General features: G+C 39.8%; 4 protein-coding genes and 2 pseudogenes across 6 annotated transcripts; 2 read left to right on the top strand and 4 right to left on the bottom strand.

Moving 5' to 3' along the window:
* Nucleotides 1-569: 569 nt before the first annotated feature.
* LOC104712895 (disease resistance protein CHS1 pseudogene) lies at nucleotides 570-7699 on the bottom strand (annotated as a pseudogene). The gene is made up of 3 exons (XR_015566020.1): nucleotides 7255-7699; nucleotides 1937-1983; nucleotides 570-1738 (listed from the first exon to the last, which is right to left on the bottom strand). The product of XR_015566020.1 is annotated as a disease resistance protein CHS1 pseudogene (transcript).
* On the bottom strand, nucleotides 7236-7613 carry LOC147939172 (toll/interleukin-1 receptor-like protein). Its single transcript, XM_087465901.1, has one exon. The coding sequence runs from the start codon at nucleotides 7611-7613 to the stop codon at nucleotides 7236-7238; it is 378 nt and encodes a 125-aa protein (XP_087322027.1).
* A 1381-nt stretch (nucleotides 7700-9080) lies between the features above and the next one.
* Nucleotides 9081-11135, bottom strand: LOC104712894 (disease resistance protein RPV1-like). The gene is made up of 2 exons (XM_010429887.2): nucleotides 10672-11135; nucleotides 9081-10387 (listed from the first exon to the last, which is right to left on the bottom strand). Exons 1-2 carry the CDS (start codon nucleotides 11133-11135, stop codon nucleotides 9304-9306), a joined length of 1548 nt encoding a protein of 515 aa, XP_010428189.1. The 3' UTR covers nucleotides 9081-9303.
* On the top strand, nucleotides 10677-15703 carry LOC104715827 (disease resistance protein RML1B-like). The gene is made up of 5 exons (XM_019230074.2): nucleotides 10677-11889; nucleotides 11989-13102; nucleotides 13206-13508; nucleotides 13601-14935; nucleotides 15039-15703. The coding sequence occupies exons 1-5, from the start codon at nucleotides 11417-11419 to the stop codon at nucleotides 15627-15629; spliced, it is 3816 nt and encodes a 1271-aa protein (XP_019085619.2). The 5' UTR covers nucleotides 10677-11416; the 3' UTR covers nucleotides 15630-15703.
* A 16-nt stretch (nucleotides 15704-15719) lies between these two features.
* On the bottom strand, nucleotides 15720-17559 carry LOC104715826 (disease resistance protein CHS1-like). Its single transcript, XM_010433198.3, has 2 exons — nucleotides 17141-17559; nucleotides 15720-16862 (listed from the first exon to the last, which is right to left on the bottom strand). Exons 1-2 carry the CDS (start codon nucleotides 17557-17559, stop codon nucleotides 15806-15808), a joined length of 1476 nt encoding a protein of 491 aa, XP_010431500.1. The 3' UTR covers nucleotides 15720-15805.
* Nucleotides 17008-18470, top strand: LOC109125258 (toll/interleukin-1 receptor-like protein pseudogene; annotated as a pseudogene). The gene has a single exon (XR_015565893.1). The product of XR_015565893.1 is annotated as a toll/interleukin-1 receptor-like protein pseudogene (transcript).
* The last annotated feature ends 127 nt before the right edge of the window (nucleotides 18471-18597 follow it).

The following is an 18597-nucleotide window of genomic DNA, read 5'->3' as shown; positions in this document are numbered from 1 at the left end:
ACTCGATTCTGCATTGTTTGTTCTTGTGATATTGTTCTCAACTTATCATTTAACCCTTTTGTTTATTTTATTTATTTGATCTCCTACAAGTCTATGGGTGCTGTTGGCTTGTTTGTTTGTTTGTCAGTAGCTGTCTGGGAACGCTTAACTTTGTAATTGGAAAAATAGGGTCGGTCTGCTTTTTCTCTAGTCTGTAGTTTGTTTTGCTAGCACAATTTCTCGAATAGAACCTTGTGCTTGTGCAAATGCTATGTTGACATCTTATTTCTAAGTTGCAAATGCTATGTTGCCATTTTTTGGCACCGCATCACCTAAAAATCATTTTTTCTCGGTAGATATTCTTTCCACCTTGCCATTCTACTTAGGGATGTTCAGATGTATATCATTCCTCACATTGTTTACCTCGATCTCCACTTCTAAAAGTGCCGTCCTGTTCCTAATCTCCTGTCAGAAGACTTTTTCTTTTGGTTCAATTTGTTTTTCCAAGCTTGAAAGTACTAGTGGCTTCTGAGTCCAACGAGTGTTGACGAGACTTATCTGAATCTACCCATCATGTACACAAAATGAAATAAAACAGTAAACACACACAAACGTACACACATGATAAACGATAAATATACAAAAGAGTTTAGTGACGAACATATGTCCTTGTTCGTCTTATTCAACCAGGGTTTTCACAAGATTCTTTTCAAACAAATCCAACTGGAGTAGACTTATGAACATGCCCACTGATCATTCAAGAGCCAAGCAATATAACGGGAAAGAGTTTGCTTCATCTACTCCAATGTGTCGATCCACTTTGATCGGACGTCTGGGTGCATAGTCATCTGCTCCAATGTACCTATTGATCTCTGAAGCGTAGCTATCACGAGATGCTTCGAGGGTACGCAATGTACTTATCCATACATCTTTTTCCCTATCGCGTAGGAAAGATCCCAACAGTTTGAGGGCCAGAGGAAGACGATTAGCGACATGGACAGCCCGAAAGGAGAGACCTTCAAAACCAGGGAGAGGGTTGCTCTGCTTGAAAGCAATCTCTGAGAAGAAAGCAAGAGCTTCCTCGTATCTAGGACACTCAACCTCGTAGATTTGTTTCACTCCACATTCAGTTAGCAAAGACCTCTCCTGTGTGATTACAATGACCCGACTTCCTGGACCAAACCAACTCGCGTCTTTGGTTATACCTTTTAGCTGGTTCATGTCATTTACACCATCAACAACAAGCAGAACCTTCCGGTTCCCCATCATTTCCTTGATGGCATTATCAGAGCTCCCCGTAAAAACTTCACTATTTAGCATATCTAGTATACTCTGCAACTTGTTGATGTTATTCTTCATATATATATGATGCTGAAATCGTGGTGAGATCTCCTCGTAAAGGTGCCTGGCAAGAGTTGTCTTCCCAACTCCTTCCGTTCCACAAATACCAATTACTGTAGAATCTGTGTGCAATGTTACAGAACGCAGCTCTTTCAGGCGACGCTTCATCCCCAGACTGAGCAGGGGCAACGAGAATAGTGTAAAATGTTCGCGGAGTTCGCTGAGTAAGGTGAGAGAACAATGCCATGTCCGAAATTTAAACTTGTGAGGGCTTCTGTAATTTAAAGGGCTGAATGCACTCTCTAGCTTCAAACTCCTAGCCGGGCTTAAACCAGTACTATGATAGCTTGATGTGGAAGATGTCAGGATATTAGAAGCGAAACTAGTAATGTTATCCACAAGCTCTGAGTCGTCCTCCCTATCATGTAAAATAAGTTTTTTTGTTTGTTTAAATGTATACTAAGTCTTGAGATCAGGAACTCTCCTAGTATTTGACAACTACATTATTACCCTCACACCAAAACAGTATTTTGCTTAGTAACCCGAAAAGGAAACGATATTAACAATTCTACTATAATGTACATAAGATTAAAAAAAAAAGAAGCAAACAGTGTACCAATCATTGGAATTGAAGCTAGGTTTACGAGACACCTGAGCATACAACTGTTAAAAGTAATTCATCATCACTTTCACATGTGCTACAAAGATTTACTGAAAGTAAAAAAGAGAAGGTAATTAAATAGGACGGTGCTTCTATTGTTGAAATAAGAAGTGGTGGTTGTTATGTTTGTCAACAAAAGTGGGCTGCAAGCTTCCTATAAATAGAGAGAGATCAAGCGAGAGCAAATCATCCCATAGCATCCAATATAATAAAGAGAAGTTGCAATACTAAGCAACATATAAATAAGAGAGTGTGTGAGGTTTGGAAAAATAACGAGTGGTGTGAGATTTGAGTGTTTTTACTATAAGTTATAAACTTTGTATTGTGAGTGATTTACAAATAAATATAAGAGTGTTTTATTTAGTTGGCTTATATATTTGTGGTTAATTTATAAATTGTGTATTTACAAGATACCAATTATACTTTAACCCAATATTAAACCGATTAATTTCTCAACATTTGGTATCAGAGCGAAGTCGATCCGACCAACTCTAATATATATTTGTTTAGTTGTTATTTGGAAGCTTTTGGTAAAATCATGACGGATTTTACTACCTCTATTGAGAAGCTCAATAACAACAATTATGGGTCATGGAGTACTCGCATGAAGTTTTATTTGCTCGGACAAGATTTATGGGATATCGTTAACGGAGCTGAGACGACACCACCAAGAGAAGCAAGAAGCACAAATACAACTTCCGACACCTCAACCTCAACACCGGTACGACAAGATGCTGCACCTCAAAGACCAACGAGTGATCATGACGCCTTAAAGAAGTGGAAGGTCAAGGCTGGTAAAGCCATGTATGCTTTAACCGTGGCTGTAGAAGAAGATTTTCTACAACGGATTAAAGATGCCCGAACACCAAAAGAAGCTTGGGACATATTGACGGCAATCTTTGCGAAGAAGAATGACGCAAAATTACAAAGGCTTGAGAATGAGCTTTTGTCTATCTCCCAGAAGAATATGACCGTGAGTCAATATTTTTCAAAAGTGAAGTCTCTTTGTGATGAGATTTCTAAACTAGATCCTGAAAATTCTATTACTCAGACAAGAATGAAAAGAATTATCATTCATGGTCTGAAGCCAGAATACAAGAGTATTATTACGGCAACTCGGGGCTGGGCTACCGAGCCAACTTTAGCAGATCTAGAGAATTTGCTAATGAATGAGGAGGATCTAGATAAACCCACACTTAGCCGACCAACCAATGGTGAAGAGACAGCTTTATTCACCAATAAGAGAAATGACCAAGGTTATGGTTATGGTCGTGGTCGAGGACGTGGTCGAGGTCGCGGTCGAGGACGCGGACGTGGTACCGGGAGATTCAACGGACAAGAACGAGATGCTCAAGGAAACCATGAGAGAAGTTTCCAATCAGGGGGAGCTCGAGGAGCTCAAAATAATCAAGGTGGTCAGAATCGATGGCAACAAAATAATAATGAAAGTGATGCATGTTACCATTGTGGCAAGAAGGGACATTATGCAAGAAATTGTTGGTCAAAGAAAGTTGAAGGAAATGCTGCCACAAGTTCAAAGAATGAAGGACATGGAGAAGAAGATTGGGAGTTTGAAACTTCTTTCTTTGCGGAGGAAGTGGATCTTGATGATGGAAGAGAGGAAGACTCAATAAAAGAATTTGCACTCACCGCTGTATGCGATCACTCAGTCGACTACAAAAATGATTGGATCGTTGACTCTGGGTGTTCAAATCATATGACAGGAGATGTGTCAAAATTAGTGAACATCACAAAATACAATGGAGATCGTGTTATTATAACAGCTGATAACACACAATTGCCAATAGCCCATGTTGGTGAGACAAATCTACCACAAAAGAATGGACATGAAGAAATTCAACTTCGAAATGTTTACCATGTCCCAGGAATGAAGAAGAACCTGTTATCCGTACCCCAACTCACAAGTGCAGGCAACTACGTACTGTTTGGTCCAGAAGATGTGAAGGTGTATCGAGAATTAAAAATTATTGGCACACCGTTCATAGAAGGACCAAAAATGAGGGCTATTTATGTGATGTCAGCAGAAGAAGCCTATGTTGAAAAAACGAGGAGAAGTGACACTGGCGACTTGTGGCATGCACGACTCGGACATGTCAATTACAGCAAATTAAAGATTATGATGCAGAAGTCGATGTTGAAGGGACTCCCACAACTTGAGATGAACCATGAGATTGTGTGCGCAGGATGCCAATATGGTAAGGCACATCAATTGCCTTACAAGGATTCAAATTTTAAAGCTAAGGAGCCGTTGGAGCTGGTTCATTCAGATTTGCTGGGAAAAATCAAACAACCATCAACACGTGGTTATCAATATTTGATAACCTTTATTGATGATTTTTCAAGATACGTATGGGTTTATTTTCTAAAGCATAAAGATGAGGCTTTAGAAAAATTTAAAGAATTCAAGACCACAGTAGAACGTGAGCTCGGTAAAACGATCAAGTGCCTACGCACTGATAATGGAGGAGAATACACTTCAAACGAGTTTAACAACTACCTTAAGGAGGTTAATATTCGGAGACAACTCACTTGTGCAAAAACTCCACAACAAAATGGAGTAGCCGAAAGAAAGAATCGCCACCTCGCAGAAATTTGTCGAAGTCTTCTGCACGCTAAGAACGTTGATACAAGATTTTGGGCAGAATGCATGAAGACGGGTGTTTATATCACCAATAGGCTGCCACAACCAAGATTGGAGTTTGTTTCACCATTTCAGAAGTTATATGATGTGAAACCAACGGTCAGTTACTTTCGAGTATTTGGATGTGTGTGCTATGTTTTTATTGCCGATGAAGATCGCAGTAAATTTGACAAGAAGGCCATTCGCTGCATTTTTGTGGGATACGACGAACAAAAGAAAGGCTGGAGATGTTGTGATCCCAATACAAACAAGATATATGTCTCACGAAATGTTGTATTCGATGAGGCATCTTCGTGGTGGGCAAACAAGGTAGCTTTACCAGATACGCATGAGTTGCAAGAAAAATTACAAACGAAGTTACAACTAGAATCGTCTCCTGGCAATGAAGACACAGAAGAACAGTTACCGTCACCTCAATCGAACGTTGGATCCAAGTCAAGAAGCCCTTGGAAAACAGGTGTTCATGAAACACCAAATGAAGTGGAGACCACTCAACAAGAAGAACAACAAGTGGAGCCAGTACAACCTCAACTACGAAGGTCTATAAGAGAAAGACGTAAAAATCCAAAGTACATAAATGCTGCGTATGCTGAAGTTAAAGAGCCAACTACATTCGAAGAAGCGTCAAGGAATCCAGAATGGAGAAAAGCTATGGAAGAAGAAATTTTGGCACTAAAACAAAATCAAACTTGGAATTTAGTGCCTAAACCGGAAGGTGTTAAACCAATATCCTGCAAATGGGTTTACAAGCTGAAAACTCTTCCAGACGGTACAATCGAACGATACAAGGCCCGATTAGTTGTACGTGGATTTTCTCAAGAGTATGGTATAGACTATGATGAGACATTTAGTCCAGTGGCAAAGATAACCACAGTTCGTGTGCTACTAGCACTAGCCGCAAGTAAGTCATGGAATTTATGGCAGATGGATGTGAAGAACGCTTTTCTAAATGGAGAACTTGATCGTGAAATTTATATTGATCAACCCCAAGGATTCGTAAATCACGAAAAACCAGAGTATGTGTGCAAATTAAAGAAGGCTTTGTATGGTTTAAAGCAGGCGCCTAGAGCATGGTACGGGAAGATTGCGGAGTTTTTAGTCCAAAGTGGTTATCATGTTGCCCCATCAGATTCGAGTCTGTTCGTGAAGATTCAAGGAGAAAAATTATCAATTATTCTTGTATATGTCGATGATATAATCATCACCGGAGATGACACGGGCGAGATTCAAAGGACAAGGGAAAACTTGTTTGTTCGATTTCAAATGAAAGAACTTGGTGAATTAAATCACTTCCTAGGATTGGAAGTTGAAAGAACAAAAGACGGCATATTTCTTGGTCAACAGAAATATGCAAGAGATCTCATTCAGAAGTTTGGGTTAGCTGAGTGTAAACCAATCACTACACCAATGGAGCCAAATTTGAAGTTGTGTGCCTATGATGGAAAAGACTTGGATGATACAACAATGTATCGACAAATCGTAGGTAGTCTTATCTATCTTACTCTTTCTAGACCCGACATAACTTTCGCTGTAGGCGTTGTTAGCAGGTTCATGCAGAAACCGAAGAAACCACACCTTGAAGCAGTTAAAAGAATCTTGAGATATATCAAAGGCACGATTGATTGGGGACTCCTTTACAAGAAAGGAGTACAAAGTAAGCTCAATGGTTATTGCGATGCTGACTATGCTGGAGATCATGACACTCGGAGGTCAACTACTGGATATGTATTTAACCTTGGTTCTGGAGCTATATCATGGTGCAGTAAGAGACAACCTACCGTTTCTCTTTCAACCACAGAAGCAGAATATAGAGCAGGAGCAATGGCAACACAAGAATGTGCTTGGTTGACTCAACTCATGAAAGATTTAAACCAACCGATAGAAGATGGAGTTCCATTACACTGTGACAACCTGTCAGCAGTTCGTTTAGCCGAAAATCCTGTTTTTCATGCTCGAACAAAACATGTGGAGGTACATTATCATTTCTTGCGAGAAAAGGTACTTCAAGGAGATATTGTCATGAAACCAATCAAGACACAAGATCAGGTTGCAGACATCTTTACAAAAAGCTTATCTGCATCTAAGGTTATCGGATTTCGAATGTTACTTGGAATGACTACACGCACAAGGAAAGTTGATAATGAGGGGGAGTGTTAAAAGTAATTCATCATCACTTTCACATGTGCTACAAAGATTTACTGAAAGTAAAAAAGAGAAGGTAATTAAATAGGACGGTGCTTCTATTGTTGAAATAAGAAGTGGTGGTTGTTATGTTTGTCAACAAAAGTGGGCTGCAAGCTTCCTATAAATAGAGAGAGATCAAGCGAGAGCAAATCATCCCATAGCATCCAATATAATAAAGAGAAGTTGCAATACTAAGCAACATATAAATAAGAGAGTGTGTGAGGTTTGGAAAAATAACGAGTGGTGTGAGATTTGAGTGTTTTTACTATAAGTTATAAACTTTGTATTGTGAGTGATTTACAAATAAATATAAGAGTGTTTTATTTAGTTGGCTTATATATTTGTGGTTAATTTATAAATTGTGTATTTACAAGATACCAATTATACTTTAACCCAATATTAAACCGATTAATTTCTCAACAACAACCACTTCTGCACCATCTCCAAGGTCTCACTCTGCGTGTCCGCGTATTTTCCTACTGCGTGACTTAAGATATCCAAAGGATTGACTTGGAAGAATATAGGAATTGTTGTCAGAGTTCCTATCTTCTCACACTCTATTAACTTTCTCAGGTCATCCATCCAGAAGTCAGAAATCACGTAGTGCTTTGATATCACGGGGATCGCAACTAGCGACTGTTCCATAGCCTCATGATCCAGGTCCTCGAAAGGCTCAGAGGCTATGAAAGTTGAGATGTATTTGGTCTTGAGCGAGCTGACAAGATGGCTAACAAAAGTTTTGCGAATCTCATCCCCTCGGAAATTCAGGAACACGTCGTGTGTCATGGTAACGATAAAATTAAAAGCCAAAGGAAGCGATTTGTCAGTTTTTCTTTTCCTTGTTATTATTTTTTTTTTTGCAAGGAAATTTCTCAAGTTTCTAGCAAGGATTGATATATAAAGCAGCTACTAGAGTAGAAAGTCATCGCTACAAGTGAATGACGTGACCTGCACATCTTTGTTACGAACTGACAAGAAGTCGTCTATATTCCGTTTTCACCAATAACAGTTGCGAAACATTCCATTGTTCTTTTTTTTTCCATAAAGAAATACATTCCATTGTTTGAGATTATTAGATAAAGTTGTTACATAAGAATGATCGTGACATGACACTTTTTAAAGTAAATGAATATACCGGTATATGACAAGAGTTAGATTAGTTGGCACGCAATGTCATTTTCATTGACTCAAGTATTTAGAAATCAAGTTGCTTATCCTAAAATCTATCTACCTATATATGGTCACACAAGCAAAACAATACTATAAGAGTTTGAACAAGTTCTATTTCACAATAAAACTTGACAAAAAAGTAACATGGTTTTAGGTGTTTTTTTTTTTCCATAGAAATACTTGGAATGGAGTCAAATACAGAGTCGACTCTTAGCAAAAAAAAAAAAATACAGAGTCGAATAAGATTCTGGCTCCCTGGGAAGAGTGACTGTAGTTGTCGTTTAATTATGCCAACTATTTAAACATGTAATCCGTACACTCTGAATATGCAATATCCATCATCGTGCATGTTGCAGACAATGCAAATCTTGTATCATTTTATCTTTTGAAACACGGATTGGTGATTCGAATTTATCCATTCTTTCCTTTCCATGCGGGTAAACCACTTTAGCCGAAGACGTGTGTCAGGAATGCTTTAGAAACAAATTGCTATCTTATCCGGACTCTGATCAAGAGATTAAGTTACGGCTTGTCTTTTCTGCTAGGATAAGTACGACATAGCTTTTCTATGTATTGAACTATTTAACCGCAATGGTAAATCAGCCTAGCGTACGCTGGATGGATCTTGGTAGCTTAGCCTTGACAAATGTCGAATAACCATTTCTAGTGATTGACTGATTGTCTAGTCCATATTTTAGTAGAGCGGATTCAACTTTCTTTGGGACTGGCTTGTGGGAGTTAATAGCAAATATTTATACGTAAAACTACGAGATTATTAACATGTGGTATTACGAAATTCGTCTATCAATGTTTGACACATAAATGTTATTATCATCCACAAAATCTAAGAAGAAAGAAGAAGGAAATGAATGGTCCAGGACAAGAAAAAGCCACTAAAAAGAACTGTAGGTCATACAGGGTAGTCCACTTTATCTTTATCCGTGACTCTTGAGTACAAGATTTCCGGGATCAAGAAAGTCGCAAATAAATATGCTGGGCTGGACTCTTTTCTCGTATGCCCGGAATACAGGGTCAGTCGTATTAATTAATTTAGAGAGCTACATTATGTTGCCAAGGCCGATCTGTCACAAACTTGAAGAATTCAAATTACAGTTTCCAGCGTGTCGTGTACTCAAATTACAATTCAAACTTGAAGAATTCAAATTAACTTTTGCATAGATGCTGTGCATAGATGCTGCTATGTAATGAGCTATCAACATAGATAACAGAAACATCACTGTTATTGTATTTGGCACATCCACCGAATATTTTGAGTAGGTTTAGAACATGGTAAACACTTTGATTGTCAAAGCAACATGAGATATGAAGGTGAATATTCTCCTTCATCTGCTCCTACATATTGTTCCAATTCTATTTGACGTCTTGGAAGGTATTCACCTGTCCCGATGTAGTTAGATACCAGGCAGCTACCGTGATCTTGGGATGCTTCGAGCTTGCGCAATGTTCTTTTCCAACTCTCTTTGTCTTTATCATATAAAAATGAACCAAGTACTCTGAGGGCTAGAGGAAGACGCCCAGCAAAGTGAACAGCACGAATGGAGAACGGTTCAAAACCAATAAGAGGGTAGGTCCTCTTGAAAGCGTATAGGGAGAAGAGTTGAAGAGCTTCCTCATATCTCAAACACTCCAGCTCGTATTTTACCCCACATAAGGTAAGAGAATGATCGAATCTTGATGTCATGATAACCCTACTTCCAGGACCAAGCCAGCGGGAAACTTTCACGGCACTCTTAAATTGTTCATTGTCAGTATCATCAACACCATCAATAACAAGCAGGACCTTTCGGTTTACAAGACTTGATTTGATGGCATCGAAGATGTCGACATTGGACATCCTTGTCCCTGGAAGATGCTTTAGTAAACTTGGTGAGATACGGTTTTGATAGATTTTGTTGACATTGGTTAGGAAGCAGTGGTGTTGAAAGTGGCATGAAATGTCGTCGAGAACACATTCCGCAAGTGTCGATTTGCCAACTCCTTGGGTACCCAAAATGCCAACTGTACGGACAAGGTTCGTAGATTCCAAATCCAATAAGCCATAGACCGCTTTCTTATGACGATACATCCCAACAAGACCGTTGGGGTCGTCAGATGCTGGAGAAGGCTGTTCATTCGACATATCTTCTGTAAGAGACGTGTCTAGGTGTGCATATCTCTCAAGTCCAAGTCCAGTTTCTCCTGACCCATGCAAACTTTTGGGTATGTGCTTCATATAGATATCGCTCATCAGTCTCAAATCGCTCGAGCCTCGGTCACCTGTCGAATGCCTGGTGGCTGATTCTTCAGAATACTCTTTCGCATATATAGAGTCAAACAGAAGATGAGTAATGTTGGCGATAAGAGCATCGAGCATCTTGGAATCATCCTCCCTGTCAAGAAAACAAAATGTTGCAAGTTGACACTAGAGTAGTTATTACTTAACGTCGGATAGAAGAAGGTCTCTATTTAGTTGTCATTTAGACCAATAAAAATTTACGGATCACTTATAGATTTACAAATCAATGTTTGAAAAAAACCTCGGAGTTCAAACCTAATTGTATATTGCATATAACCCCTCTTGAAGTCGATCCCAAAATTCTTTTCATTTTATTTTTAGTTTTTTGGTAGACAAATTCATAACGTCAAAATGATTAATTAGAAGATTTCTTTTTACCAATCGAGGGAGCAAAACCTAGAGTCGGTGGTGCGGCTCTCCTCTAATAAGCGCTCCATTGCATTCCTCCAGCGATTCACAGTCTCCGGAGTTTCTCTCTCTTCATGTCTCCTAAAATCGTCGGCGAATTTTCCCGATGGTCTTGTCAAATCCCCCGGATCCACTTCGTAAAAAACTGTTTTGATTTCAAAGATCCAAAAAAACTCGATAATCTCCGCGAGTACGTCCAAGCACCAGACGGAAGAGGCGTAGTTCTCCGATATCACAACGACGGCAATCTTTGACTCTCTGATTGCCTTAACGACCTCAGGTGATATCCTTCCGTCTCTCGTCGTCGTCTGCTGGTTTTCATCTTTGTTAGTTTGGATTTGTTTTTGATCCAACGAACGGTAGAGATGACTTACAAAAGTCCTACCGGTGTCCTCCTCTCTAAAACTCAGGAACACAGGGGAAATAGAATCCATAGAGATAGTGAAGAGATGATTGATGCACTATGAAATGCGACGGAGTTAGTCAAATGGTGCATAATATCTCCATAAGTGTGTTCACGGATTAACAAATGATATTGACGACGTGCATGCAAGTGTGTCACAAGTGGGGGTGGGGGATTAATATGGACAACGTGCAAGTGTGTAACAATTGGAGTTTCTTTATCGAACTATGAATTTGAAATGATTTGGTAAACTTGCAAACCTTTCTTTTTCCTCATCCTTCTTGGGCGCCATAGTTGAATCTACAGAGACTGATGGCTTCTTCTTCTTCATCCTCTACGTCTCCTGTCTGGAAGTACGATGTGTTCCTGAGTTTTCGGGGAGAAGACACCCGCAAGAACATCGTCAGCCATTTGCACAAAGAACTTGTCAACAAGGGAATTGTTACCTTCAAAGATGATAAAAGACTTGAGATAGGGGACTCCATTTCCGAAGAAATCAGCAGAGCCATCCAAGACTCTAGATTCGCTCTTGTCATTTTATCAAAGAACTACGCTTCATCTAGTTGGTGCATGGAGGAGCTCCTTATGATTATGGATCTTCACTTTAAAAAGAAGATTAAAGTCGTCCCCATTTTCTATGGAGTTGATCCTTCTCACGTGAGACATCAGACTGGGAGTTTCACATTCAACAGGAACCAAGGCTCAAAAATGGCTAACAAGGTCACGCATTGGAAAAAGGCTCTCAGGCAGATCGCCAGCATAGCAGGCAAGGATTTTGCAACTTGGTAAGTTTCTCACTACACAAACTTATCGTTATGATGTGTACCATTACCATATCTATGATGAAAACGTTAATTGTTCTGAGAATTTTCCATATATGCTAGTGGGGACGAGGCCTTGATGATTGAAGATATCGTTGAAGGCATTTTATACCAGTTGTTAATTATGCAGCCAGTAGATTTCAGTGATTTTGTTGGAATGGAAGCTCACATGGAGCTACTGAATTCTTTATTGAGTATGGAATCTGAGGATGAGGTTCGTATGATAGGAATCTGGGGAATGGGAGGCATTGGCAAAACCACCATTGCCAGATGTCTCTTTGACCGGTTTTCAAAGCCACTTCCTGCTCGTTGTTTCCTTCAAAACGTTTCGAAGATTTATAGAAACCATGATGTCTCGTATTTACGGAAAAAGTTTCTTTCAACCACGCTTGGTCTCTCTGAAGAGAAGTTGGAGTTGTCAGGAGTAGAACTTGGACCCCAAGAGATTAAGGCTAGGTTTGGACATCGTAAAGTCTTTGTTGTCCTTGATAATGTGGATGACTTGAAACAGGTGCATGCCCTCGCTAAAGACTCTTGCTGGTTTGGTCCAGGCAGCCGAATTATTATCACAACACGGGACAAGGGCTTGCTTAAATCATGTGGAGTAAGAACTGTATATGAAGTCAAGTGCTTGGATACTTGTGCTGCTCTTCACTTATTTAACCAGTTGGCTTTTGAAAGGGGGCTTCCTCCTTCTGAACTTTATGAAAAACTGTCAATCCGAGCGTCTTCACTTGCACAAGGTCTTCCGGCCGCTATCGAAGCTTATGGTTTATTTTTTAGAAGTTTGACATCTTTGAAGGAGTGGGACGATGCCTTGTGTAGATTTGTACAAGCTCCTGATAAAAATGTTATGGAGATCTTGAAAATTAGCTACAATGGCTTAGAGGAAACAGATAAGAATGTTTTTCTTCATGTAGCGTGTCTCTTTAATGGAGAACCACTCCAGCGTGCCACTACCCTTCTCGATGATGGTGAACTACAGGCTTGTCTGGGATTAAAAATATTGGCTGAGAAGTCTCTCATTGAAATAACAGCGGATGGGAATATAAAGATACATAATTTGGTAGACCAAACTGCTAGAGCAATTGTGAATGAAGAATCTGTGCAGAGGTCCCAGAAACGAAAAGTTTTGTGGGATCCTTATCAAATTTATAAACTGTTGGAACGTAACAAGGTAAGCCGCTACAGTATCTGTAACATTTTTTGTTGTCCTTGGTGGTTTCTGCACTAAGCTTGTTTGTATATGCTAACAGACTTTGTCGTTTTTAATCGCACAGATGAGCGAACCAACCAATTGCATGGCGCTACACATGTGTGACATGGTTTTGCCGTTGCATCTGGGTGGGTATAGGAAGTACAATGGTGATCTCAAATTCCTCAAGGTCTACAAGCACTTGGACCATATAGAGTCCAAACTGCATTTAAGTAGTGACGATACAAATCTACTTTCATCGAGGCTTAGGTTACTACATTGGGACACATTTCCCTTGACAACATTCCCTTGCCGATTCCGTCCACAAGATCTTGTTGAAGTCAGTCTACATTGCAGCAATCTTACGATATTCTGGAAGGAAACCATGGTAAAAAGCTATCAACAGATCAATGCTTATTACCATGTATCTTTACTTGTATATTTTCATAATTTTTCTATTCTTTGTTGAATTATGCTTAGGGGATACCAAACTTGAGAAGATTGGATTTATCAGGCTCTGAAAATCTGGAACAGCTTCCAGATCTTTCAGTGTCCGTGAATTTGGAGGAACTGATAACTCAAGGCTGCAAGAGGCTGAAGAGAATTCCAGAGTCTATCAGTCACCTTACTAGGCTTACGAAGCTTGATGTCTCATACTGTGATGAGCTTAACAGTTACCACACAACTATAAGGGAATTGACTAGGGGCCGCCGTCAGATTGCTTTGTATTTCTCGGGTGAAGAAGTGGAAATGGAGTCCATTACAAATCTATCCATTGGAGGAAACATACATATTCAGATGTTGTGGCTTGATGGCAACGCAGATCACCTCTGTTTTACTACTGAGCAACAAGCCCCTGTTGAATTGACGAAGAGGGAGGATCAACTAGCAAATGAGAAGGCCATGTTAGACTTCCATGGTCATGAATGGATGATGCATTGGGACGAGCAAGTACCTCATAACCAACAACCACTTGAATTTGCTACGAGGAGATTGCAGGTCGTTCAGACTGTGCGTGAGTTTTGTGGTCATGAATCAATGAAGAAAGTACAAGAGAAACCTCGACCCACATCTGAGTTCCATGGATTTAATACAATAGTGATTACAAGGTTCAACTACAACAGTGATGGTGAAAGATTCCTCTGTTATAGCCTTTCCATATTCCCATGCTTGAAAGAGTTAATTCTGATCAACTTAAACATTGAAGTGATCCCAGATGATGTATGCAACTTGCAATTCCTAGAGAAACTGGACTGGAGCGGCAATGATTTTGAGACTTTACCAAAAACCATGAATCAACTTCCTAAGTTGAAATATGTCAACCTTGGTAATTGTTGCAGACTCAAAGCATTGCCAGAACTAGTTCAGCCAGAGACAGTCAAACTCTCTGGCTGTATGAACCTCCAATCATTGTTGGAATTTTCTCATGACAAACAAGATTGTGGGAGATTCCAGTGGGCTGAGCTTTGGGTTGACGGTTGCAAGAGCATTCAATCAGTTTCAGATCAGCTTATACATTTCATGAAGCTTTCATATTTAGATCTTACCAGCCATGACTTTGAGACATTGCCAGCCAGCATCGAAAAGCTTTCCTCATTAAGAACTCTCTGCATTAATAAGTGCAAGAAACTCAAATCGATAAAAGGGCTTCCACTGTGCCTCAAGTTTCTATATGCACATAGCTGTGAAATCCTGAAAACTGTTTCTCTTCCTTTGAACCATTCTATAAAACACCTTGATCTTAGCCATTGCTTCTGTTTAAAAGAGAAAGAACATCTGATGACTCAGTTTCTTAGCAAAGGAGTAAACGAAGAGGTATGTTTTCAACTTTCTGTCTCATTCATTCAGACACCATGAACTTTAAACCATTCACACTTCTTGTTTTGTTTTGTTTTGTTATGTCGTCGTCGTCGAATAGGACTCCTTGAGATTCGCTTTCTTACCTGGAACCGAGGTGCCCAATTACTTTAAGAAAATAGAGACGGGAACGTCCGTAAAGATTAACCTACCCTTTAAATGGCCATCCCCGAAAATGCTGGGGTTTGATGGGTGTATCATGATTACTTGCAAGAAGCCCTTTCATATACGATTCCCGCCATTTACTTATGACTGGAAATGGGTATATGAAAGGTACTTTAATTTCTACCTTAAACCTGATTTCTTTCTTTCCAAGGAGAGTAGTACTGAAGATGAAGAAAAAGAAGTTGTTAAATCAGATCATCACCTGGTAATCATCCGCGGGTTAAAAAACTTCAGCAAAAAAATCTACAATATTGGCATCGAATCCGATTTGCAATTCTCAGAGGAGTTTAAGTCTCTCCCCGCGGAGCTAACATCATGTGGACTTCGCTTGGTTTGGGACGTCTCACACAAGTCCAAACCAGAAGAAGAAAAGAAAAGTACCTCCAGTTTATTAACTTCCTCTTTTGGTAGGCCCAAGACTTCCGTCCCCATGGGGCACAACGGTCGATCTTCTGTTGTTAAGTCAAAGTTAAAACCATGGCGTTGAAGTTGGTTTAGACTTGGTTTGGTTTGATTTGATTTGTTAATTTCGGTTCATTTAATATCAGCTTGGTTTGGTTTGATCGGGTCTCTCATATTTTCCTCAATCCCAATTTTAAATGATATGAGTCTTGTTTCCCAAAAAAAGACCTATAAACATTACATTAAAAAAAATGATTACTTTTAATTAAGAGTGAAACAGTATGATGGGAAACGATTTGCCTCATATGCGTCAATTGGTGGCTCAACTATGATTGGACGACGTCTAGAAGTGAAGTTATCTGCACTCACATACCTAGGAATCTCTGAAGTGAAGTTATCATGTGATAACTCAAGCCTGCACATTGTACTTTCCCATTCACCAATATTCCTACCGTGCAGAAACGATCCCAACACTTTAAGGGCCAGAGGAATACGACCCGCAACCTCGACAGCACGACCTGTGAGCCCTTCAAAACCAGAAACAGGTTCTCTTTGCTTGAAAGCAAAATGTGAGAAGATATGAATAGCTTCGTCATATCCAGGACACATAACTTCGTAAATATGTTTCACCCCGCATTGAACTAGCAAAGACCTGTCTTGAGTGATTACGATAACCCGACTTCCTGGACCAAACAAGCTGGCTTCCTTTAGAATACATTGTAGCTGTTTAATGTCATCCACACTGTCAGCAACAACTAGAATTTTTCTTTGACCCACCAATTCTTTAATGACATTGCTCCCATGGAAACTGGTTTTAGTGGTAAAAATTTCTAGCAAACTGGGTGTGGAGCTGATCTCTTGTTTGGTCAAGTCATCTATGAAAATATGATGCTGAAATTGTGGAGAGATCACTTCATAAATGTACTTGGCAAGAATTGTCTTCCCGACTCCTTCCATTCCATGAATGCCAATTATACCAATTTCTTTTGTAGAATATGCGCATAACAACTCACACACCTCTTCTGCAGGACGCTTCAAGCAGTAAGTCGGCGAGTACATACCCTCAAAAGGTTTGCTGTGATGTGCGAATGCTTTCTTCTGAGTGGCTTTGTACTTGGACAACTCAGTAGCCCCAGAAAGTTTGCTGTGATGCACAAATCCTTTCTTCTTAGTGCCAATATCTTTTAATCCACCTAAGCTACTCGGTAGCTTGGGAGTACCCCACTTTAGGCTAGGACTTGGAGAGCTTATTTTAGAAGACATCAGAGTGTCTGCAACGAAACTAGTAATTTTATCTACCAGCTTTGAGTCATCCTCCCTTTCATGAAAAAATAAGGTTTGAGATCATCAAATACTATTTGTAATCCAAATCAAAGAAAATATACAACATTTCTTTTAGTCCTCGCCAATTAGTTGTGTGATGAATAATTTCAACATGGTGTTAAAACTGTTAATATGAATGAGCCTAACAAGTATATATAGCCGAAGACAAATTCAATCATTAGTTCTAGCCAATTCGTTGTGTAATGAATTTAATCATGGTGTTAATATGAATGAGCCTAATAAGTATCACCGAATCAATAGCAAGCAAGGTACCAATGGCGGGAGTCGAAGCCAGAATTACGGATCAGGTGATCACATAGCCAGTGCTTCACCGTCTCCAGGATTATGATCCGCGGTCCATTTCGGTCTGCGAATTCTTCTGCAAGACTTACAACTCTTAACACATCCGACGGATGAACTTGTAAGAAGACAGGAACTGCTGTCAAAGTTCTGTCCTCTGCACACTTTATTATCTTGGCCAGTTCGTCCACCCACAAGTCCAAAGAGGTGTAGTTCTCCGATATCAAGGAGATTGCCACTAGGCACTGCTCGATAGCCTGATTGTACATGGGATAACTCTCTGCGGATGTAGCTGCTCTGATGCCTTTTCTATTCAACGAACGGAGAAGGTGGCTGAGAAACGTTTTGCGGATGTACTCCCCACTGAAACTCAGGAATACGTCGTACCTCATGATCACGAAGCTTTTTTCCTTTTTCCCAATGAGGGTGAATAATAGTTTTGTCAAAATTTGTTGCACTCCATGTGTCTGACTTGTTCTTCGGCGTTTATACCAATTCTCAATAAGATGGATTACGTAATCTGCACTTCTACCATGTAAGTCAACCTCTCTTTGATATTCTGTTTTCACCAATAATGATTTGCCAAATGTTCTTTCCTTCGGATGTATATCTTTTTCGTAACAGAGAATGTGTCCATCTATAAGAAGAAACTTGAAGTATTCAAATTTATTTCCAGCTTGTATGATGATGTTATAACACGTTGACTTTGATCAAATCGTCATAATAATTGTTCAAGCTTTACTATTGATTGGAAGATCCAAAACCAACGACATACGTAGCTCTGTCAACATCAGTTTCTATGGATTCATCGTCTTCACCTCGAGTCGTGAAGCAGTACCAAGTGTTCCTCAGCTTCCGAGGAGAAGACACTCGCAGGACCATTGTCAGCTTCTTGCACAAAGCACTTGTTGACCGGGGAATTGATACCTCCAAAGATGATAAAAAACTTGAGATTGGCGGCTCCATTTCAGACAAAATTAAAGAAGCTATACAGAATTCAAAGATTGCGGTTGTGGTTATCTCGGAGAACTATGCTTCTTCCACTTGGTGTCTGAACGAGCTCCAAATGATTGTGGATCTTCACAAGAAACAGCAGCTCACAGCAGTCCCAATCTTTTACAATGTTGCTCCCTCTGACGTTGGGCATCAGAGAGGAACCTTCGCCTTAGAAAGGTACAAATGCTCAAAAATCATGTTGTTGTTTTCCAGCGAGAAGAGAAAATTAATGGAAAAGATTGAGAGATGGAGAGAAGCTCTAACCGAAATTGCAGGAATATCAGGCAGCGATTCCAAAACTTGGTGAGTTTTTCTCTAATAGGTGACATGTTTTAGCAAGCATTCACCGTGGAGTCTTTTACTGACATGTTCCTGGTGTGTGTGTTTGTGTTAGTGAGGATGAGGCTGCTATGTTTGAAGATATTGTTGGACGT

The sequence above is a fragment of the Camelina sativa genome, chromosome 9 (assembly GCF_030686135.1).
Source record: "Camelina sativa cultivar CO46 ecotype springtype chromosome 9, ASM3068613v1".
Classification (NCBI taxonomy): Eukaryota; Viridiplantae; Streptophyta; class Magnoliopsida; order Brassicales; family Brassicaceae; genus Camelina; species Camelina sativa.
This window is presented reverse-complemented; position numbering and strand designations above follow the sequence as displayed.